Source organism: Chelon labrosus (genome assembly GCF_963514085.1).
Source record: "Chelon labrosus genome assembly, chromosome: 3".
NCBI lineage: Eukaryota > Metazoa > Chordata > Actinopteri > Mugiliformes > Mugilidae > Chelon > Chelon labrosus.
The window spans coordinates 18,960,153-18,985,300 of NC_140339.1; the positions used below are offsets into that span (position 1 = coordinate 18,960,153).

The 25,148-nt window shown below is 43.9% G+C and overlaps 1 protein-coding gene across 1 annotated transcript in view; it reads right to left on the reverse strand.

The window, feature by feature from the left end:
• LOC311485648 (semaphorin-4B-like) overlaps positions 1-24,625 on the reverse strand; it is a 45,816-nt gene extending 21,191 nt beyond the window's left edge. Inside the window, exons 1-2 of the mRNA XM_084541207.1 lie at positions 24,435-24,625; positions 10,115-10,540 (exon numbers count right to left, since the gene is read on the reverse strand). Of these exons, the coding sequence (XP_084397333.1) occupies positions 10,115-10,217 (103 nt within the window). The 5' untranslated portion in view covers positions 10,218-10,540; positions 24,435-24,625. The remainder of the gene's footprint in view (positions 1-10,114; positions 10,541-24,434) is intronic.
• Between the last annotated feature and the right edge of the window lie 523 nt (positions 24,626-25,148).

Genomic DNA, 25,148 nt, shown 5'->3' on the forward strand with positions numbered 1-25,148 from the left:
TCATTTGTGCGTCTCGACACGCTTGCAGCAGAATGCGCAGCATCCTCAGACGGCGGCGGCAACTGCAGGCCATTTCACAGCCAGGCTCCAGTTTCATTCATCACCCGCCTGTTTAATCAGCTGGCTGTCACCAAGTCAGGCCCTCTACCTCCACCAGTGCTCATCACATCGCACCTACCATCAATACGGCTGCTTTATTGTCGGTGCTAACATGCCGAATTAGCCAGCACCACGGGCCTTTTGAATTTCAGCCTGGAAGTCAAACTGAGTGCATTTTGCCTAAATTCTCCACGGCTATGGGGAGTGCAGTGGTTGAGTTCAAAAGACGTATCATCCGAGGACGCTTCAGAGCTGGAAGAACAGGGTCTGCATGCAGTACCGGCAACATTCAAGAGCTGAATGCCTCGTCCCCACTGAGACACAACAATCTCTCAGCAATTAATTACGCGAAACTCAACTCTGGCAGGAGAATTCACTGTATTCATTCTTTGTTATTTTCTTTTTAATCGGTGGAGCTAAAGACGGCAGAAAGAAATGAGATCACAGAGGATTTCAGAGAGCAGATGCTTTGTGATCACAGAACTGTTTGCTTCATGGCGAGAGAGTCGGAGTAATTCTGAGGACACACAATGAACAGCTACAAACGTCTTGAATGAAAGCAGAGATATTTCAGCGGGCCCCTCTGTGCATCTCTCCTCTTCTGCGAGTATTAATTTACCGCCGAGGTCATTTATATCTTATGAACATCACAAAATATTTCCTGCCTATATATGCGTGTATGAGTTTAACCCAGTTTAATGTGAGTATTTCTACATGTGCAGAATTAACAGGCGTTTGTCTGCGTGGGCACCAAATGTTTAACCAGGAAAGGGTGAAGAATTAGTGATGCACATTAACCCCAATTCAACCACAAACCTGCAAGTCGATCACAGGGTGCAGGTAGGCAAATTTTGTCACCACAGGACGAAGCTAGGCTAGCTGTGTCCTCCTGTTTCCTGTCTCCATGCAAATAAACCTGCAGCTTATTTATAGTGCATACATTAAAGTGGTATCAGTCTTCTCATCTAACTTCCAAATAGAAAGTGAACAGAAACAGAAGACACATAAGAATGAATGTATTTAAGTGTGCAGAAAGAAAATGGTGCCTCAGACACATTAATGTTATCTTCTTATACATATACTGTATTTATTCCCAAATTAATCTGTTCCCATTTTCAGTTTTCTCTTCATGTAACAGAGCTGAGAGCCCTGACTGCCAAAATAGCACATTAAGATTAATTAAGACCCAAATGCCTTTGAATCCTTTCATTCACATCTAGGTTGAGCGCGTTCAGCTTACTCACCGCTGAGGTGACTAAGACATCATCACGTGGTTGCAGGCTTGATGTTGCTGAGAAACACAAATTCAAGCCAGCATTTTGGCAAGCATCATATTTCAGAGAAAATGGAGCAGGATCAGCCCTTTTCTTCCCCCCTCCAAGGTTTAATAGCACATCACGGGTGGGGTGACTGATTGGCTGCTTGGTAGGTGTACGCCTAAAAGCCCTGAGTGTAAACATGGCCCAGATTTACTACAGCAGCGTGAGCCAAGTCACAAGGCAAGGGGGCAACAGGGACAAAGGGGTTCGCTTGCAGCGGGGCTGAGAACACCAAAATGGAGAGGAGAGTGCAGCTCAGCTGATATTAATCTCACACCGGGCTCAGCTTATCTGGCATGCAAGACACAATTGTAGAAAAAAAATAAAAAAACACTATCTCTGCCCTTTACCATCCAACAACTGTGCACAGCTTCAAGGCTCTCCGTTTGACACGATTTGACAAAGAGCTCGATAGCTGCGGCGGAGCTGACAGAATCCGACAGGAGTCACTGCAAGGTCATCTGCTCCTCCCGATGTTTAGGCGAAGTGAGGTTTGTTTCACTTCTGGCTACTAAGAGCAGACAGGTTGTGTGCTGCCGCGGTAGATCACCAAAGAAACGCTGCTTGTCCGAAAGGTTTGTCAGAGGATGGATACGAACATCTGATGAGGAGGCACGTGGGTTAGAGGAGCTTTGAGCACCGCTGAAGTGTTTAATGTTCCACTTAAATGAATTTATTTATTATTTGTTATTGTCCATCTTCACTGAGACAAAAGGAAAACTCAGGGCACAGCGAAACTGACTTTTGGCATTTGGGAAATGAAGCTGGCGACACAGAGAATAAGAGTGCAAAGCCAGGTTATCACGCTCACAAGTGTCGTTTGTAGTCACTGCTTCGCTGCGGTTTCATGTTATTTTTTTTTCTATTCTGTTCATATGTGTGTGTGAGCGTGCAAACGTTACACCGAGAGACAGCTGGACCTTGCAGATAATAGGCGAGCCTGACAGAGCGCAAGTCCAGTGTTAAGTCTACGTGAGGATTATGCATCATCAAAAACAGTGTTAATGGCGCCACACGGTTACAGGTACAGAAAAACATCGGGGCAACAACATACGACCAGGAAATGACAGACTGGTGGCTGGAAATGTTGTGTGATGACTCCGTCCCCCTCTGAACAAAACGCGTCTCCAACACACGTGTGACAGGGGTGAGGTCAGTGCATAAAACACAGCGTGCCTTTAAAAGCAGAGAACAAGGGGCTGACACAGACGCGGCGCTCTGCTCTGTAATTAAAAGCTCTCAGGTGTCATCCTGATGCACTCGGGATTGGCACGCACCCACCCAACACTCAAAGCAGCAAAGCGATGGAAGCGCTGTGCTCCATCACAGCTGAAAGCTTACAAAACCCTGGATGTAAGCTCGGTGAGACAGAGAGAGGCTCTGTGTGGTGTCTGAACGAGTTATTCAAACAGACCCTGAAACCAACAGAAAGGGTGACATATAGTTGGTATAATGTCCTCACTCACTATTCAAAACAGACGTGTCTGTGCTTGTCGTGTGCCTCTTCAGCCTCTCTTTCTCCATCCGTCTCTCCTCTGTAGCGGTGGGCAACACCACATAATTCAACATATATGTCACTGGAATGTGGTTCATGCCCCGCTCCGTGAAAGAAGCCCCTGTAGTGTTTGTCTGCTAGCATCAGAATGAAATGTGCATTTGTTGTACGACTGGGTGGTAGGTTGAAAGTCGCACTATGTTAAAAAGATGCACTGCTGACATGGTGATGCAACGTTACTGCATGAAAAAAAAAGACAAACGAATCTGGTATCTGAGGTAGAAGCAAAGAAGAAATCTAGTTTTAGGGTTCTAACAGTGGTAAAGTCTCTATAAATGCTGAGGAGGAGCTAAATAAAGTCTGCTTCAGAGCTGAAATGGCAGATATGCGACATTTTAAGATGCAGAGATGAAATTACAGCTGAACTATAAACAGCATTTATGTGCCAAAGGCAAGACTGAAGACGTCATATATCCATTTTTTGGGTATCAACGTATTCATGCTAGTATCAATATAGTCAAAACAAAACTTTAGAAAAGTAGCATTCACACTCTAATGCGTGGTTTATGCTTCTGTGTCAATTTGATGCTGTAGCTACATCAACTGCCTAGACCCTACGCAGAACTTAATGCTGTAGCCTGACGTGCGTCTCCCCAGAAATGTAACGACACTTCGCGACGACACAGACTGCAAGAGCTGTGACTGGTCCCTTGGTAGTAGCGTGTTTCCGATTTAGTATTTCTGGATGCTTCTCCATCTCCGCAAATTTCGGATTGATTGTTTTGGATCAATAAAGATGGAACACACCGAGGAAAGGTTAATGAGGAGATTTGGAGATACAAACATTAGTATGACTCGTCTTTAGCGAAAGTTTCAGTCGCCATTGTTGAAAGAGAAGCATGTAGTAGAAAGTGAACCAGGAAGTAGAAACAACCTTTATAGAGCGAGCCAGACTGACAAACGCACTAGTATAAATGGCTCGCACCGTCGTAGGCTACTGTATGTGCATAGGCTACGGCGTCTATGTCTGCTCAGACACTATACTACACTACACTACACAACTTCTTTCTAAAGAACAAAAACTTCTCACTAAGAAATTAAAAACTAATAGTTTTTCCAGCTATGTTAATCAAGTATATTCAAGTTTATTATCACCAAACAAAAAAATTGGAAAAAAAACTCTAAAAAAAAAAACCTCATTCTCATCCTGGAATAGATCATGAAAGTCATTTAGGTCCACCCCCTGGGGACCATGAATGTCTTAAATTAAATGGTGATTACGATGATACTGCGAGACATTTCTGTCTGAACCAAAGTGGTGGATTCACTGACAGTTAAATCTACAAAGAGAACAGCGCTAGCATGACTAAAAACACATGCACACCATGAAAGACTGGCTTAATGAATTACATGATATCTGCAGCACAGCCAAGCGGATTTGAGAAGGGGGAAAAAGACATGTGTCATCGCTGCAAACATCCATCATGCTGGCTTTGACGTGCTCACACATGGATCCCTCTGCAGCTAGAATCCCATTAAAGCACGTGTCGATACGTTTTTATGCTGCCATTTTTGAGTTTGCACACATGTCGATATTTAGGGCACCAACGGAGCTGCCAGCGGTTTAGTGAGTGCATTCACTTTGGCCGCTCATGTGCTGCTGAAGGTCTTTAAAGTGCTACCACAGCACACAAACACGACCCTCTACAGTGGATGTGGATGTGTGTGTATCTCTGGAGAGGCCCTTGATGAGAAGAGCAGCCTGGAGTCGGACCGACTCTCCTGCTCTTCACTCGTCCGCCACAAAGTGACTGAGGATGAGATGTGGTCAAGGATATTGGTTTACACTCTTTGCTAATGGACACGCGCGCATACACACACACACACACACACACACACACACTCTCTTGAACACACTCACAGCTGTGGGATTTTACTCTTTCCATTCTGCGGTCACGTTTATTTCCTGTAGTGGTGCCGCCATCAGGAGATCGGGATCAGCTGCAGTAGTCTCCATATTTGTGTTACTCTGCCCTGACATGATCGAATAAAATGACAACCTGAAGGTTGTCAGTTGTTGTGGCTCATCAGTACATCTGATTTCATGTGGACACACACCTCAGTGTGTCTTTTCACACGCTAGTAGGAATCAGAGGCATGTGGAGTGTATTAGCGTACTGGAACTGAATCAGGAAAGTTCTGACTTTTAATTTAACCGTTTCAGCTCTGCCTCATCTCTCACTTAAAACCTGAAGTATTCCCTGGAAAGCGCCTTGATTTTTCTTTAAATATTCAGTGTGACAGTTAAATTACTGTGGTCTGCGTCGCTTTAAACGTGCGATCATATGACCATATAGTTTCCAAATCTTACCGCGCCGTGTTCCTGCTTGTAGAGCGTTCTAGCTAAATATGGAAGAAAACACTGTCAGTGTGTAATGCGCTAATGAAGGAAAAATGAAACGCCAAGTTTATTTTAGGACATGAGATAATCTAGCATGATGGAAATATGTTATAGAAAAGCCACTGTGTTCAATTGTGCGTTGGCAAAGTCCATAAAAACTCTATACTCAGTCATAGATCAACTCTGCTTATAGAAGGTGAAGTCTGTTTAGTTTGGAGTTGTATACAATTCAACCACTATACACAGAGAGTATAAACAATGGAAACTACAGATGTATTTAAGTAGTAATGTATGTTAAACCAGCAAAACAGTTTGTGTGTGCAGAGTATCAATGAAGCCTGTGATGTATTCTCCTCTTAAAGGAAAATAGAATTCCCTGTGATAAAAGCTGTGTATTTATTCCATGTTTTAATGTTGAATGTAATGGAAACGAAACTTTCTGATAGCAGTGTGGATACAAATGTGTGACATAAAGCATTTGTTTGAGTCTCAGACATGTTCAGAATGACGTACATCCAACGCTACCACATGAGTGCCTCTGCGTGTCACTTTCGGTTCATTTAAAAAAAGAAGAAACCATTTTTGTGTCACAACACCAGTAAAACTAAAAATCTGCAGCCGTTTGATGAGGCAAACCGCATTATTGTTTTCAAAAATCAACACTGCACCACAGCAAAGCAAATTCCCCTAATGACACTCTTTAACCTCGCATTCCTCTCTGTCCATCTAAATTACCAGCTACGCCATTATTTCTCGCTGCTTGCCATTTTCTTCGAATCAAATGTTCCTGATCGAAATAGGCGAAGACTGAACTTTTCTTAGCACTCCCTGGAGCGTGCATGGCGATGAAGCCATTAGAACGTCTGAAACAGACGGAGTTGATGCGCTGTAATTACGCTCCATTGTTGCGGCTGTTATGGTTTTATATGCAGGCACTTGTGAGTGCCACCTCTGCTGGAAGCCGCGGACCGTTTTTCTTTCAGGATCAGTGGGCGTGTCCTTGCTGGGCTTTAGGTGGCCACCGGAGCATGTCTAAAACCTCACGAGTATTTAGTCTGACCCCCTCTCCTCCTCTCGCCGCCCCTCTTCTGTTTCTGAACTGCGATCCACACACTGCCAAGGTCAGTGGATTAGCATGCATGAGAGAAGGCGCACAATATTCACCGAACATAAACCAAACGCAAAGCAGAAAGGACACTGTGTACACTGAGCATACACAGCGTGCTCGGCAGGTCGGCTTAAAGGGGCATTTGCTTCTCTTCGAGCAGTGGAAGGCTGATCTGATCTGTTTCCTTTGTTTTACACAATATACTATACGTCACACTACACACTGATGGATGGAAACTGTCTCTGGATGCTACTCGTGGTGCTGTAGGCTTGTTACTACAACAAAAGCAGATAATAACTTTGACATGAGTGTGATTCTGCATGAATAGTGCAGGAAGAAGGAAGAAGAAGGCCTTTTAGTACTTTTGGGAAATTTGCAAATTTCACTGGACAGAGGTACAGATAGCAACAAGAACTTGTTGGATTTATCAGGTCCCCAGTAACAAAAACCACTGGGATTAATTAAGTAAATGGCTGGGAGGTACTTGTGGGACCCGTGTACTTTAAGAAAGAAAGTACAAAATGTAAAAACGTATTTTTTCCAAGACGTATCCCGGCTGCAGCACGTGCTCCCCTCTGCTGCAGCTTTATGTTTAACAGACAGATGTGGTAACAATTATCTCATCTGAGTCTTGGCAAGACAGCAATTAAGCACAATTCTTTAAGAGGAACCAGATCCACAGCAGTAATACCGCGATATTCAATACAGTTCACGCACTCCGGTCAGATCTTTATGCTTTTCTTTTTCTTCTTCCAAGTGAACAATAAATAAAAGTAGAGAAATAATCCGTCTCCTCAGAGCATCTGTGGAGAGAGAGAGAGAGAGAGAGAGAGAGCGAGCAGCATCTTCCCTGAGAAGTTTCCTCATAACTACCAGTGATACATGCCGCATGCCCCGACGACGCTTACTGCTTCGAGTACCGTGATCTTTTGTGCTGCCTCTCTGCGCAAGAGCCATAATGAAAAACAGAAAAGCTCTCCCACTGCAGCAACCACATACACACACACACACACACACACAAAAAAAAACCTCCACTCACTACACATGAGAGATTAGCCCGCTCATTAGGAGAGAGAGAAGGAGCGAGAGGAGAGGGAGGAAGGACAAAAAGAAAAGGGGACGCCGTTCCAAGAAGAGGGCAGGGGTCCTCCCTTGAGAAAACAGCCCGGGTCCCCCTTTTCTAGCAAACAATGCAAACCAAAAATGGAGGTTTACAGAGGTGACCTGCTTTACATGTTGCGCACCAATGCCGCAGGTTGAACCGAGGTTAGTTTGTATACGAAGCGTTTAGCATGTCCGCGATGCTGCAGACCCCGTTTATGCAAAGCTCCGCTCTAACTGAATAGGTTACAATCAGTGCCAGTGACATTTAAATAAGATTCTCTACACCATATTATAGGCTGAAAAGCATGTTGTCTCACAGCACCACTTACGCTCTTCAGCTGACAACCTCAATCACTAACCGCTCGTGTCAAAATACATGAAATTTAGATTATGAATGGCGAGTGGAGGGAAGCAAAGTGAGGGGGGGAAAAAAGAAACATCAGTGGTTTGCAAAATACTCCCTTGCTGGGAACCAGCCGTGCGCCAATTTAATCCATTTAGCTCTTTCAGAAACAAGTTAAATGGCTCAAGTATGTGAAAGGCTGTTCTCGGGTATGAGTGATGCCAATTTGAGGTGGTGCATGTGAATCACAGGATGAGGCCTCGGCGAGTTGGCTGAAGAGTGAAGAAAACATGCGCCAGAATGTGTTTTCATAGGACGGAGCTTCACATTCAGGCAGGTAGTGTTTACAGGAGCCAACACACACCCCTACATTCATATAAACCTATACTTTGGTGGCTGCTGGAGCGGCGTATTTGTCTGGGCGATAACACAAACACATTGCAAGAAGCAGGGAGCTTATTTTAAGAAGCTACGCTCTTTTCAGCAGTGACAAACTACAACACAGGACGCTGAAAGGTAGGTGTTTATAGAGGCTTTCCTGAAAAGCACTCAATTTCCCCTGTGAGTCACCTCCAAACAGCTACCTCATTTGTCATAAGCTCCCATAATGCATCAATCAATTACCAAAAAGCTGTCAGCTGAACAAATACTGAAAAACAGCGCCGTGCGTTTTTAAATGACAAAAGCTTAATCCGCAGTTGCTATAATAAGGACGGCTGCAGTGTGTGAGGAGTAATTACATGCGATGATGAAGTCAGGTGCAAAAAAGGTCCTCCATCCAATCAGCAGATTCGCCAGGAGAGATATTACGTTTATATTTTTAAGATAAACTGTCGCACTCAGCTGCACATTAGCAAAAGGTCAATCAGACGCAAACAGAGAGGAAGAGCCAAGTGCTCATGAAGGCATGAGTGCAGCGGGACGGATACCAGACCCAGAACTGTTGCACTTTATTTGCTCTGCATAGTCAGTTCATGACTAAGGGTTAAAAACAACAGCAGAGGCAGTAAGTTACCTGCAAAGTGACATCTCATCTTGAGGGAGACCCTGAGGGAACAAAACGCATAATTGGACGCATTTATGAAATGTGGTGTTTGCAGTGTGGGTGTCTTTTTAAGTTGGCATGTGCGCCTTTATGTCTGCAGGCACTTGTTGTCTCTCAGAAGCCTCTGTGAATACACAGCAGCAAAGGCTGCTCCCCTGCACACTTGTTGCAACCGTCTCGGTTGTGTTTCCTGACCATAACCTAAATGATTTTATTTTATGGGGAACTGGCAGTGTGCAAAGCCACAACACTTTTAGTTACCGCTGTGCCGCTTGCCGAACCATCCATAATAACAGCAGCACATTTTTACTCTCATTTCTCTCGCGTCCTTGTATGAGGAATGATGAAAGCGGTCTTCCTTTTTCTGACCGACCACTTTGTCAGCTGAAGTTAGAAATGTTGCAGATATCTCAGCGGTGGCGAGCTAGCAAATTGCACATTGGACATGTTTCAGTTTTGAAGGGCTCATAAATAAGGACTGGATCAACATGACATCATAATAAAAGACTAGGGCACCAATTGAACGCCAAAAAAAATCCCTCACTACAGTAAATAATCAGCAAACGTACAGGTCGAAACACAGACACACGCTGCTGTGCTGCACTGGAGTGCAGATCTATGTAGCCCTAGTATTAAACAGCTGTTATGACAAGAAAATATAATAATGCTATGATCAAACTGAGAAAAATGGGAAAGCGTGGCCAGCTACAATGATGGCGTAGAGTCTTCAGGGGCTTGTAATGTTATGTCAAAAGTTGAAGGAATCTCCACTTTGATTCGTTGCACACCTCATCCGTCACCCAACAGGGGTCAGGCATCGGCTTCATATTGCTGAGAATGACTTGTACCTAGTTGCTTTTTCCACTGGTATTGCCCAGATTTAATTCAGTTCCATGTTTTATCTGCATGATTTGTATATGCGGATAAGAATGATAGATCTTATATTTATGATTTATTGTTGTTAAAGGATGTGGAGCTCTGCATCTCAAACCCATTCCCTATATTTGTTTTTAAAAGACTAAAAAGACGTCATGACCGCACCTGCAGATTTTAGAGAAGTCCAAAACCTCTCAAATTTGCCGTGCCCTGCTGCGGCGCTAAGCTACGACCGGACATCACTGTTAAGAGGCACGGGTCCAGCAGATGTTTACAATTATCATGGCCGCACAAAAAATGTGACATGTGACCGCTTTCACTTACTGTACGGGAAACTGATGCGCGGCATGACGTCCTCCTCGGTGGCGATCGCCGATTGGAGGCAGCAAGCCAGGAGACAGTGGACGGTCGCAGCTATCGTCCACATGGTTGCCTGATTCTCTGACACGGACACAAACCAAACGCACGCCGTTTGTTTTAAGATTCCCTGGAATTCATTAAGCTCCTCTTGATTCGGCAGAGCTTTATTTTCTCACTCCCATCTTCCTGCAGGCTGAGGGGGAGTGAACGTGTCCTTGACTTGATTCTTTGTACTCCCAGTGGTCCTTACGCACGGTTAGTAGACTCTTAGCACAGAGAGAGAAATCCTTCCCAGATTAAAGGCTGCTGGTGTTCATCTACTCGTGGAGCACTTCGAAGGATCAGCACAAATCTCCAACCAGCAGCCATTTAGTTAAAATCATTTTGGATCTGCGGAGAGAAGAAAGACAAGTCGGTTCTTAATGCCTGATCCCAGAACATGGTTTACAAAAAAAATAAAAGATTAAACACAAGCTAGAATAACAGATCCATATCCAACTTTCTGATGCTATAACCAACAACTACAAAAGCAAAAAGACTGAACGACTTGGCTGGAGTTCATTTCGGATAACGGCGCAGATTTTACTGCACACGGCAGAGACATGTGCTTAACGGTTTTGACGACAACAATGGCATCACTCAGAAATGACCCACCTCATCCCTGTCCTACGGCTGAACAGTAGCACACACACACACACACACACACACACACACAACAGCAACGATCCATGCTTCTACCGCTGACTTTTTCACCACAGCGCCGAATAAAAACTCATCTGCTAAACGGATAATTAAGAACACCAGCCAGCTGACAGGAACATCATGCGGTAGCTCGAAGGGTTTCGCAAACTTTTAAGCCTAAGTAAATGTCCAATTTGCTGTTTGCGCTGCAGCCCGCCGAGTTTCTCCACAAGATGTTTTTCTGATCCTTGTATTTTAATTATGCTGTCATCAACAATTGGTGAGAGATTCCCGGGAAGATAATATGGGAGCTAGGCTCTAATTTTGTGGCTGTGTGGGGAAATAAATGAAAGAACAGTGACTCCCGAGACAACTCTGTAATTTGTCACAAAGCGGCCCAGTGGCTTTTATTGGCCTCCATGTCAGTATGTAGATTAAGGTGCCTGTGTACAAAATGTATGCTCATATTTCTTATTTAGTAGTAGGGCGTAAGTTTTCCTGGATAGCACTTGAAATAGGTAAAACTCCCATCTGTTCCTACCTTATTTGCTAAATAAACACTGGACATAAGCTGCATAATACCACCATTAAACTAGAGTGTGTCCTCATAACTGTCAAACTGGCTATGATGCATTTTAGGACTGCAACACAAAGTCAACTTATTAGCATTTTTACACATCCAGCCAATATGAAAATAAATTAAAATATAGATTCATGTTCATCTGACAGGGATATGAATGTCTGTAATAAATTGCGTGGCATATATCCAATATCTGTTGACATATTTCAGTGATGGCCTGTCAAACTGGCCGACATTCCTAGAGCCGTGCTGTTAGTGTGACGAAAAACACGCTGTACTCATAAAAAAGCAGCAGGGGAAATACTTGACAAGGCTTCCAAACCTAAGACAGAGGAGGAAAAAACTCTTGCATGATTCTTGCGACCCTACCCTTAGAAGAGTAGAGACACCTCAGTTCAGTGAACACAATAAAGCCTGTGCCCGTGATGTGAGACAACTCACTGCTCCTCATTGCCTGACAGCGCTGGATGTCTCCCCCGAAGCACCCGCGCTGGTGGTGACGTTTGGAAAGTAAACACCGGAGAGCACATGGCATCTATGCCGTCACTGCAACGACTCCCAGAGGACCTCGTTCAAATATTTACAGTGACCTATAAATCCAACACCAGTCCAAGTTGTGCGAATGTGACTGGACTCTGGTTGTCTGGTGAGACAGGGCCCTGCTGGGAAGGACCATTTTTAACTTCTGATCAACTCGAACATACGTCAACAGAACGTAGGAAAACCATCGTCTGAAGGCTGGGTAGCTGGCACACATACTGCATCGGTATCTCACTGTTTACATCAATTAGGCATAACATTATGACCACCTTCTTAATATTGTGTAGGTCTCCCTTGTGCCTCCAAAACAGTTGTGACTCATCAGAGAATGGACATGGGCCTTCTGAGGGTGTCCTGTGGTGTCTGGCAACAGAATGTTGTTAGTGGGGGCCTTTGGGTCCTATGGGTTATTCTGAATGGGCAATGATCCTGATTATTTGTAGAATACTAATGTCCATATAAACACAGCGACTCCCTGGACTCTGGTTCATCCCCAGGTCTTGAGCAGTGAGTGAGCAGTCACTCCTCACCTCACTACTAGACCTGCTTTGGTTCTTGCTGCTCTGCTGAAGCCACCCGAGGCACTGGAGGCTGAAACATCCGCCCACGATTCCTCTAACATTTCCCTCCTCTGGTGGTCCCTCTCATACCTGCTGGGACAACAAGCATGGCAGCCCGGCATGTGTTGAGCACCTCAGGTCTCCATGTTCCCAGGGCAAATCCTTATGTAACTCCAGAGGTCTTTTAAGATTTAATGAAAAGAGAGGGCTGCTGTTAGGAGGCTTTCCTGCTACTCTGATAAATGAGGAAGCTTTTTGGGTAATTCTGTTGGGGCAGCAATGCATGAAGGAATATCTCTGCACTCCTGCACTGACCTTTCACTGCCCAAAAGAGTAGAAACTTTCTCTGGTAACACACAATGTGTCACTTGGTTCTAACTGAGTTGGTCCAAACGGTGTCCTATGCTGGTTACCGACATGATTATAAACTGCTTTTACTTCAAACTAACCAAACTGAGCTGTTACATCAATAAAGATCGGTAGTACACTTTTTCTACCTCCTCACAACAACGCTGGACCCCTCCAAAAGGTTGGTGAGCTCAGTCAGAAACATGTTATTTCTGTATGAAGAGGCCCATGCAGCAGACTGGGAAGCACAAGGTATCTAGGGAAACCTAAGTACATGATGACTCATAAATGTTCATCTAACTGGGGCCAGTACCTCAGGAGCAGAGGATGGATGCGCTGCACGCCTGAGGCAGATCTGTTCAGGCTTAGCAAGGGTTCGAAGGCCAAGTAAACTGATGTAATGCCGCACTTCTGCCTGCTTTGTTTTATGTACTTTTTCTCTTGAATACCACGACCACGCATTGCGGTCCAGCTAATTGTGCAGTGTCCTAATCCGCTCAGAAGAACAATAGACGAACTAAATATTAATAAGCATTAAATATTTTTTGACAGCAAGTGCTCAGCCAAAAGAAGTGATCTTATTAAAAGCAACTATTATAGGACTTATAGGATTAGAGCTCTATTCAGCCGGAGCCGTTAAAGTGTAAGCGACCAACTACGCTCAATGCCAGAGGACCCATCTGCTCATCTAGGCGAGGGTCTGCTGCCCCTTGTATCTGTGAAGGGTGAATCTGGTGCCATATTGCTTAAAGCTACAGATTCATTAACCTTCCCAACCTCCCCCGAGGCTCTCTATTAATACCTGCATCTGCTCAGAGAGAGAAAGGATGTGACAGACACACTGGACGACACTCAGTCGGGTCATGTCGAGTTCACTGGACAAAGAGCTGTATGAACGCTAACAGTCGGACTAGTTTTGTATGAAAGACTGAGCTTTGTGTTCAACTAGTAGCAGCTCCCAATAACTCCTCTCTGCAAAGTGACCTGCCTCACATTTAGTCTTTGGCACGGATCGAGGCACTTACAGAGATAATCAGTGGCTGGGCAGGACCCTGTGATGAAAGTACTGTCGCAGAGTTAGACATGAGGCCAGACTGGGCTGCGTTCCAATCCATTAACAGTATCATGAGTACATCTAAGTGAAAGGGAACGATAAACGCATATTAATTGCGTGGTTATAATCAAATCTGGAAACTTTTATTTATTTTTTTTTTTTCCACATCCAAGGGTGACTTTGGGAGACCGTATCTGAAGCGAGCCATCAAGACGTTTAATTGTTTTTATTGGGTCAAATAAATGTCCTTGTCTTGCAATAATGTGAAAGTTGGCTCTTTTTTCCTCCAATGTCTGAAACTAAAAAAACAACATGGCCCTATGGGTTCAGATCACCATTCAGAAAGATTTATGGAGCTATTATGTTGGGCAGAAAAGACCTCAGCTGGTGACTGACAGGGCAGAGACTCCTTGCTGTGTCTGTCATTATAACTCACACTTATAGCAGCCTGCTTAGCTGAGTGGGCAGTGCTTGATTGGTACAAAAATCAAGCAGGGGGATGTAGGGGGAGTTACCCCCGAAAAAAAAAACAATCAATGGCTGGCCTTTCAGCTGCTCACTAGGAGACGTTTGTTAACTTATAGTGCATTCACCTGCTCCCAGGACAGTCACATTTCTAAAGTTGGGAAGTTGTTTTTCTGACTTTGTTGTGTTCATGTGCTTTGATGACTGTTTCCAGTTTTTATGCGACAACAAAGAGAAAAGGTACATGGACGATTAACATGTCCATGTAACCATAAACCATATACTGGCACAAAAATTACGCCGTTGGGCGCTTGGGACAGATGGACATGCTGGGTTCAAATGATAAAACTGTAACATTTGCCAAGTATACGTCTGGATTACTTGAATCCCCCGTTTTGTATGTATCACGTCAACAAACTTGTCCGAGTTGTCCATTCATTCATTTTCTGTAATCGCTTGTCCTCTGGTGGGTCGAGGGGGTCACTGAAGCGTATCCCAGCTGGCATTGGGCAACATAATGTTGTTAGTGGGGGCGTTTGGGTCCTATGGATTGAGGGGAGGGGCCTCTGTGGATCAGCCTTGTTCCAGTGCATCCCACAGATACTTGATTAGTTTAGGATCTAGTGAATTTGGAGGCCAGGTCAACACCTGGTGTTGATGTTGATATGTGTGTGTGTGTGTGTGTGTGTGTGTGCCTGTGTCAGGCTGCATCCTGCTGGGGATGGCTGCTGCCATCAAGGAGTGTCATTGCTATGCGGTGGAGGTGTCTGGTCTGGTCTAGGTGGGTGGTACATGTATAAGTAACATCCACACGAATGCCTGGTCCAAAAGATGGGCAATGTTATTTACTACTCCTCTCAGTGGTTTTAATGTTGTGGCAGATCAGTGTATACTCACTCAAAGCTCATTAAGGTACTGCAGGACATAGATGGCGTAACACGTACCCTACGTAAGTGCGATCCATTTATACTTTGACAGTCTGGCTCGTTCTGTAATGACACCACCCAAACGCTCGTCGGTAACGACGGCAACTGAAACTTTCGCCGAAGACGAGTCATACAAATGTTTGTATCTCTGAACCTCCTCAGTTAACTTATCCTCAGTGTGTTCCATCTTTATTGATCCAAAACAATCAATTCGAAAATTGCGGAGATGGAGAAGCAGCTGGAAATACAAAAGGGGAAACACGCTACTACCAAGCAGACCAATCACAGCTCTTGCGGTCTGCGTCGCCGTGACGTGTAGTTACATTTCTGAGGAGCATTATGGCATTAAGGTGTGCGTAGGGTCCAGGCCTGGAGGTGTGGAGGTATAAACCACACATTACTAGGGATGCACCGATCCGATATTGGTATCGGGTATCGGCCCCGATATTGGAAAAAATATGTGGATCGGGTATCGGTAAAATTAACCGATCCACGGGCCGATCCAGTTTTCTTTTCTTTTCTTTTCTTTTTTTCCTCTGTCGCAGCAAATCCTTCGTCATTCGTTAACAGCATGGTGGAACGAGTTGGAGATCCTGTAGTAGTCCAGTAGGTGGCGGTATGTCGTAAAGATATGATCCGCCATTAAACAGAAGAAGAAGAAGAAGAACGAGCTGGAGCGTTTAACATGGAGCGAGCGAAAGAGTCGGGTGTGTGGAGGCATTTCACGGGTTATATTCTCAGGTTCAGCTGCTTTTGTATTTTGAATTCCTGCAGTACTTTGCACTTAATATATGTTTTACATGTTTACAGTGTTTGGTAACTTGTTTTGATTACTGTTTTGTTTCTACTACTACATTTTATTTATTTAAATTTATTTTAAGAAGTTTGATTACATTTTATTTTCAATTTGGATGCACAATTGTTCAAATAACAAATAAATAAGTATTCAATACATTACATCTATGTTATTTTGTCTTAGTTAGGAAAGTCTGGTGCCTTTAGATTCTTCTACATGGTGGAAGGAAGGTATAAGGTGGAAGGTATGCAGTTTATTATATTAAGTCAACGGTATCGGATCGGTATCGGGTATCGACAGATATACAAAGCCCAGGCATCGGTATCGGTATCGGGACTGAAAAAGTCGGATCGGTGCATCCCTACACATTACTATAGCATAAGTGGATGGTCACTGTTACTTTTGTTTCCCCATCAAAGACACCTTTAAAGAACCCTAAAGCCTCCACACTTCACTCTTTTATAGCTGTGCAAATACTGGAAAACCAGTGTTCAGAGCAAAAAAATCAACACATTTTGCTTGTAGAGTCCACGCATAGAGAAAAAACAACTTTCCAATTAGGGAACGAGACATCCGAGAAGCCTGTGAATACACTGCAGGTAGAGTACTTTGTGGAAACACAGGGTACCATGTGAACTCTTACCCTCGCCACCTGGGAATAGAAGTGAGTGTTTCAGCTGAGCAGGCTGCTCCCAGCACCAAGAAAGCGGGCTCCTAAATAAATCACGACTGGGTTAAAAATAAACTGTAAGCACCCAGCGCAGCAGTCGAGACAGTGGCAATTGTTCCCTAAGCTGGCAGAGCTTATAGTAAATTCATCATCATAGTGACGCGGTGAGTTTATGCAGCATCAAAGCATGAATCAGCATGTTGGGATGACGGAGCTCAGGGATAAAGGTGCTAGACAAAGACAGAGAGTAGATGACTGCACAACTACCGTACACAGTGGCGTGCAGACATTATTCATTACTATTCACCACGGCTTCCATCCATAGACTGAATATAAAAACTATTATTCTACACCTTTTCTTATTGGACTTACTGAATGTGGCCCAAATTGAGCACAGGTCACCATACCGGTCTAATGTTGACAGCTCAAAGTGTTGCTAATAGTTTTGTAGATTTTTTGTATGAACAGGAAGTCCATGCCAAGATAATGCTTCGAAACATCTACACTGATGCTAAAGTGGTTGATTGCTTTCTTGGATATCCTCTCACAGAAATCTTGGAGACATTTTTAATATCCCCTCATAACAAGCAGAGCAAGCCCTGGAAAAACAACTTTACATCAAGATATACTGTTTCGTTTCTACTTCTTAAAAAACGAAAATTCCCGTGGAGCAGGAAATTAAATGCTGATTAAACGTAAATATTCTAAAAAGAGCAAAAGTAGAAGGATCAACAGGGCATCAACTACAGGGTCTGAACATGTGGCGTTTGCTTGCGGCTTCCAATTTTTGTCCTATGTCGCAGTTTGGAAGAAAATACAAACATTTGATGCAAACGGAGAGAAAAATTTGTTCTTATATTGTCTCTCCAACATGGTTTCTACCCTGCAGGTAACGTGATTTTCTCTTGGCTCCGAAACCAACCGAGGCCTCTGTGTCGGCGCACAGCAGAAGAGATTTTAACCCGGGATAAAATAAAAGCCTTTATGCACGCTCCAACTTTCTGCTCTATAATGTGGAACAGCTGCAAACTGAAGATTCAGGATCCTGGCGCCTAAAGGCAAACCCGCTCTGAAAGAGACAAATTTGCACAAACGGCACAAAAAAACGAATCTGAATGTTAATCCATCGTTTCGTTTTAGAGGAACCCTCTCCATTACCACTACGCAAATGTGGCCGGAGAATAAAGGTGCAAAGCTTCTGTACCTGGACATCTCAGAAAACTACTTGACACAATTCAGACTGTGTATTTTGCATACATTTTACAAATTCATTCATTTTATTTTGTAAAAAAACAACAACTTTTTACTGACAGTTGTAATCCAGTGTCTGTTCCTGTCTTACTGTATTGGGAATCATATCCTGGACACAACAGGATGTGTCATCTGATATTAATGTGAAACTCTCTGAGATCTGAAACTCAATTAAATACTTAATTATTTATTCACATGTGTGATCCCAGATTGATGAAGAAGATGACTTTTTGCAGCATGCGTTATTAATTATTCAGAGAATCATCTTTGCGTTGATGACTCTCTGTAATAATGCATCCTCCCGTGGTATGTCCCTGCTGTGTTCAAAAACGCGACGGGGATGATTTAGAGAACTCAAGGTTTCGCTGAAGGAAAAAGGGCAAACTGAATGTCCTGATATTCAGGTCGTAGCGCGGTCATGGTCCCAAACACACTCAGCCAGGGTTCAGCCGACCACAGAATTTGGATCAAAGCTCAGTTTTTTTGCGTGACGGACACAAAGTGTACCGACTAAACTAAAAAGCATTCATCGCTGAAATTCTTTGAATCTGCAATAAATGTATGAAATATACAAAATCTATTCATCTTCTGTTGCATCACAACACAGAGGTTTAGCTATAAAATACTTCCATACTAACTGTATCCCTTTACACCCAAACCTAACATGATAACCATTAGTTATTAAAGTATTAAGAGCTTACTCCTGTGTGAGGCCTGCAGATAATTGTAAATCTCATAAACAGCGTGATACTTTATCATCCATCAGAGTGCATAAAAACATACTGACGGTTTGATCCACTTTTCTTTTTGCATCAAACCTCCCTCTCTCATGTTAATCAGGCGCCAGGCTGGGCACTGAATACGTCCTAATTGGTTTTGCGTGACCCTGAGCTACCAGACAGACCTGTGCTAATTGTTTAACCAGAGTACGTGGGCTGTTTCCGTGATCCCGCCGTGCCCGTGTCTCCGAGTCAAAGGCATTCATTGATGGGCAGGGACGAGCCGAGTGACTTCACATCCCTTTGTGGCATCGTCAAGGTTAGCGCCAGGACTCGCCTTCCTGTGACGTTCATTCCAACACGGCACATCCACACTGTGCTGTAATGGAGAGCAAGGAGTGAGATGTGACGCCGCTTTCAGTGTGATCCTGTGCCCGACTATGCTCTGAGGAATATCCGAGCTCCCTTTTACATTAGCGTACGTACTGCTCAGCTTTGCCGTGCAGGAAGCGGCAATTATCATTTCAAACGAGCGAGTGAAGCAGAACTGGCAGAAGAGATAAGTGCTTAAAGGAGAGTTGGGGTCACCTTATTCCGTCTGATACAGACTTGCCCTTGCCACGATTTATTCAAGCCCGACGGGGGAACTGTGGGAGATCGGTTCTTGAAAAACCCGGAAAGCGTCAATAATGAGCGGCACGTGAGTCAGAACGCAGTGTGATAGGAGGCATAATTTCCCACTCAACACAGCGCTGTTACAGAAACTATGGCAACCCTTGGAGATGAGAAAGCCACTTTAGGAAACAACGTCAAATCACCGAAAAATCATTTCTATTACTATACAAGATCACTGGAAAATACATTACACTCATATTCTTTTGTTTAGTACGTGCTTTTAACGTGATGACCTATTTAGTCTAATGAAGTGCACCGACCAATCAGGAAATCCACATGATTAGAGCTCAACATTTAGCCATGGGTGGAAACATTACCAAAAAAAATAAAAATAAAAAAGAGGCAGGAATTGAACTTTCCACTCGCTCAGGGCTGTACAGATTGACTGAAATCAATGATTGTCCAACCACGTTCATTTATTTCTCAAACAGATTACAAGAAACGATGTCGTTGTGAAAGCTCCAAATGGACACAGCGTCTCATTCATGAGCCGGGTTGATGGTGATGTCAGTCAAGATTGTGAACAAACTCTGTGGCGTGACAAAGGAGAGCTGAAGATTTACAGTCATGCAATCACACAATAAAAGGCCTTTGTGAGGTCTGGACCATGCTGTGTTAGCATCACAGTTCATCCGCTAATTACTCCATCAAACCCAAGGCCCCGGCCATCCATTGTGGGCTATTCATCTCATGACTCGCACATAAGAGTTTGGGGGCACGATTAATCCCCGCAGTTAAACCGATGTGAGGACTCATTTCTTTACGCGATTTGACAAGCAGGGCAATAGGATTTACAAGCGTGTCAGATGACTGTTTTCCGTTCCTAGTCCCCGTTTCACCTTGTCAGACCCGGGCTGCAATCACCCCAGCATTCAGGTATGAATTCCGATGGCCGCCGCCACGAGCCTTGACCACGAAACCGGTCGCATTACTCATCCCAAGTGGAAACGCGACACAGTTTGTCTGAGTCATTTGTCAGGCTTGCCGCTTCAAGGCAGTGGGCTGTTTACTCTCAGTAAACGCGTCGACTTCAAAAGGAACAGCTGAAGCCCTTCTGCTTTGTTTACTGTCAGGTACGGGCTCCGTCTTTGTCTCCGAGAGCAGTCGCCGCCAATAAAGGAAGTAATAAGTCAACAGTGTGGTCCCTGCTGGCAACAGTCCTGCTGATAACGGCCGATACATGGCACAGACACGGAACGGGGTCATTACTCATTTGTTCTGTTCTGTAACATTTATAAAAGGGAAATAATCGGAAATGATTAGAAACACTGTTAACATTATGATGAATTGATTTCCGGAGACACTTCAATAGAAGACAAAAACAGGCTGTTTTTTAAGGGACCGTACAAAAATGAGTTGACAGGGGAGTAGGCCTAAAATAAAAGCACCATAGTGCAATAAATATTTACTTTAGACACCTTAGATATTAGAAAAAAACCCTCACCTATTTTAAATATCTTAATGCAACAACAGCATAACATGTAAGCCACATTTAAGCCGAATATCAAAGAGCAATAAGTTTTGGAAAAGTTCACATATTCCACCCACTCTTTAGTCTCAAAGGTTCAGTTAACTTTTGACATAATGTGCAATATTAATCACCATAATTGTGCATATTTAACATTTGCAAAGGTTTATATCTTTCTTTTCTATGGCCTTGGCACGTACCCGCCACCTGTTGCCCAGTAAAACGGTGTGACACCATCGCTAGCGTTCAAAACTGCGTCAACCGCACGTTCCCATGCACGTTCACCCTCATGCGCGAGCTCACACAACGCAAGAACCCACAGACGGGACAAAAACACATACTTTTGAAAAATACTTCAGGGGAGGCGGACTTAAAACGGTGAGAAAAAGCTCTCCCATAAAAGAGTGAGTGGAAAAAAAAAACTCCCCTTCTCCTGCAGCACCTTCTCTCACTGATAATTTTCACACAGTCCCTTCTATAAATGACTCTTCTCTGCTGAATCATGCTTAAATCAATACATAAAATTTGCTTTTTCATGGAAAAATGACCTAAAACGCATGCATAGACGGAAGCAAGACCTTTTTTTTCTCTTTTAAATGGGCCATGTGTGAATGGGCCTGGTAAGTTTCCCCTCCTGTTCTTTATTTCCATAACCAAATAATATGGGTCCATTTTGTTATTTCCCCATGTAAACACTCGAAGAAGGCAAACATAAAAACACAATAACCATTTCCATATCACCCTCTAATGAACTATAAGATAAGGTTATCAGCAAATTCTCGTGGAAAAACATTCCAGGCACGTTGCAGGTCTGTTTTCCATTACGACGTCACAGTTTATCTTCTTCTCTGCATTTCTTTCAAAACAAGAGAGAGTGAAAATGGAGGAGACGTTCATTTCTCTCTGGAGAAGAACGCGTTACATAATATGTTTCCATCCCAAGACAGCCACCTCAGTTAAAGCACTCATCCGAGGCAGCGCAGAGGGCACTTCTGGTGAACTTAAATACTTGTCTGACGGATGCGGCCAAGACATATAAGCCTTCCTTCAAAATAAACCTGAAGGGGTCAACGTGTGTTCTCCAACCTGGTCGGCTCCCAAACAGAGCTGAATGTTAATGAGTTACTATGAAAAAGATGAAAACTAATTTCTAGTGCACTATAGGATTACCATAGTTACTTTAGAAATATCACTTAATCACCTTAAGAGGCTCTAAGGTAACGTTGCTTCATCTAAACTGTGTCATGATGACTCTTCAGTACTAAGAGTGCAGAAACCACATTAATAAATCTAAGTATGCTATCTAAATTCTTTCAGACAGAGTTAAGCAAATTCACAGTGTGTCTGTTGGGAGTGGTGTAATTCTGTGGTTGAGCAGTGATAAGTACGAATCGCAGCTACAGACGGAGGTCCTGTGTTCAACACATGTTCTCACTATGAAAAACAGATCTGTTTGTGAAAGAACTGCCAGAGTGGAAAGAAGCACTAAAATGCAGAAAATCCCATTTGTAAAGGAATTTCAGACTCATCGGGACGGCCTCAGAGGGACATCACCTGCGTCCAGAGCCCTTCCAGCGTCTGACCCCCCTGCAGGGCCCGGCCAGCCCGTCTGCAGGAGCCGCAGGTCACGCCGCATATGAATGGCCTTGCAACTGGCACACAAAGCTACGCGAAGGCACAGCAGACACAGTCAGCAAACAGGTCTGCAGCCAAGTTTTACTGGATGCAAATGTGAACCATTAAACCTTATCGCCAGTGTGTAAAGGCGAAGTGTGACTTTTCACAGTTTAGATTGCAGCAACGCTAAAAGAATTCTTGCAGATTCCTCAAACCGAGGCGCCTTCGCTGCCAAATGCTTCGGCCGAGGCGAAACCTCAGAGAAAACATGGAGTTCTTACGCACTGTTATTTCTATTTGGGATGAACAACAAAACCTTTTTGAAGTTTTTTTTTTTTTTTTTTTTGCACAAACTCAACTCAGCTGATGGAACTGGAAGCGTGGCTGGCTCCGTGTCTGTTGTGTTCCTGGGTGTGATCTGGCTTCACCCCAGCAAAATGTTCTTTTCCCACATCTCTGCACGGGATAGGAGGCTGCACGGGGGACTCTGAACACGCAAGTTCCCATCAGTTCACAATGACTAATTCCTATCCCACTGGACACTGCATGGGATATCACTAACGTTCTGTGGGTTAAAAGCTGTATAGAGTCTCCCCTCCCCGGTTTCCACTTCCCCTCCAACCCTTTACCACAACCTCTCCACATGCTGACCATTCCTCTGAAGTTGTTACAGCGGGTGGAGTGTTGGGTGGAGACTGTGTGTTTGTTTTGAGTGTTTGAGTGTGTGGGTGGGTGGGGGTGGGGGGGGGTGGGGGTTGGGGTCTGTGTTAGCGTGTGTGTGTGTGAGAAAGAGAGGGAGGACTGGGATGACGCACTGCACTGGGATGCTTTTTTGCACATAATTCTACAAAAAAGGTTTCGTAAGGAGGTTTACAGTAAAACTAACAGTAGTGTTGTTGACGCGTTACCACACAGCAAACCTCTAGGGAAAAAAAAACATCTCCTCCACCGGTCATTTACAGTCCGACTCCAACAATGCATATCAGCGCAATCTGAAAAAAAAACAAGAGTCTTCGGCTCTTGCATGCATCATAACCACCAGATTTGGTCCAACTGTGTTTGGTTGGTAGAAATGCAGAGTGATATGGGAGCTGTGTCAACACATTCTGCAACACGGCAGTAGAGATAAGAGGAGTCGGCTATTTGGACGAGAATAACAGGAAACAAGCAAAGTGCCATTAAGCGAGTGTAAAGTTTGGGCTGAATCAATTCCAAAAGGCTCCCCACCGCGTTCAGCGAAATGAATGATTAATGGAGGTTTAGCAGCTGCAAACTTCCCAATGTTTCTTCAAATCAGGTGGAATGAAACAAAGCAGAGGCAGAGCATCAGGACTGGCTCTGGTTTGTTGTTCCTTTGAGCTGGATGCAAACAGCAGCTGTTTGCCCACATGGATAGTCGGAAAACAGAGGGGCAAGTCTATCAGGCTGTCTCAACCACCTACATACAAGGTACTGCTTTCACAGCAGTGCTGAAAATCGCTGCTAGAGCTGGTGTGGAGTTAGTTTTCATTCTGATCTGAGTTTTTAATTTTGGGGATGTACATTAGACCTTTATCAAGCACACCAGTGACAGAAGCGACAAGAAAACAGCTCTGAGGTGAGCAAGAACATTTACTATATGTAGAAAATATTCCTTATTTAATGACTAAAATAAGACATATCACCACCAGCCTGAGGTGTTACTCTAAGTGCGCTTTAAGGATCCAGTCTTAGGATAAATTGCCTCTATGCTAGATAAACAAAAGCTCCACAAATGAAGCTGTTATTCCGGTGAAGAAAAAAATAAATAGTAAATATAATTATTTAAAATCCGTTTTCACTGCGGCTCATCTCTGTTGGTTGTAAAGGTGTTCAACGTGGAAACCAAAGAGGACCGAGCAGACACACACACACACACACACACACACACACACACACACAAAAAAAGACCTTACCATCCACGAGCTGCGGCGGAAAAACGCTCCACCCCGGCAGAAGTCCTCACTGTGGCCGGAGAGAAACCGCCGAGAAACGGACCGAAATAACGTCTAAATCCGTGAAGTGCTCCTAAGCCCGTACGTTACCGAGTCCATTAGCGTGTCCGTGCGGTAAAGTCCATCCTCCGTGCGCAAAGACGAGCCTCCTCCACTACAAAGTGAAGGCTGGTTCGCTTTCAAGCCACCAAACTTTAGCTCCTCCCTCAGCACACACACGCTCCCTGCCCGAGCCTGCAGCACACATGTGGGAGATCACCCGGAGAAAACACCACAGAAGACAAAGCTCTCAGGTCCAGCCGAGGGACGAGAAGGTCTTCAGTTACAGAAATGATGAATGCACACGAAGAAATCTTTTTATGATATATTTATTTTTGTTTGCTGCCAAATGCTGCAGATTTAAGCAGAGAATATTTGATCTGGGACTTTTTTTTTTTTTTGAGAAAAGGGAAGGTTTTGTGTAAAGGGATCCGTTGTGTTTTTTTTTTTGTTTGTTTTTTTTTTGTTGTTTTTTAATTTGGGGGAAAAATAAAATTCAAGAAAAAAATAGTTTATTTATATGTCCAATGTTAACATCTGTCCAACTTGTGTCAAAGGAGAAATAAGTAGTTTATTAATTTACGGTAAAATCTCCGACAAATACCCTTGAGTATGTTTTGCTGTATGCACTCACTT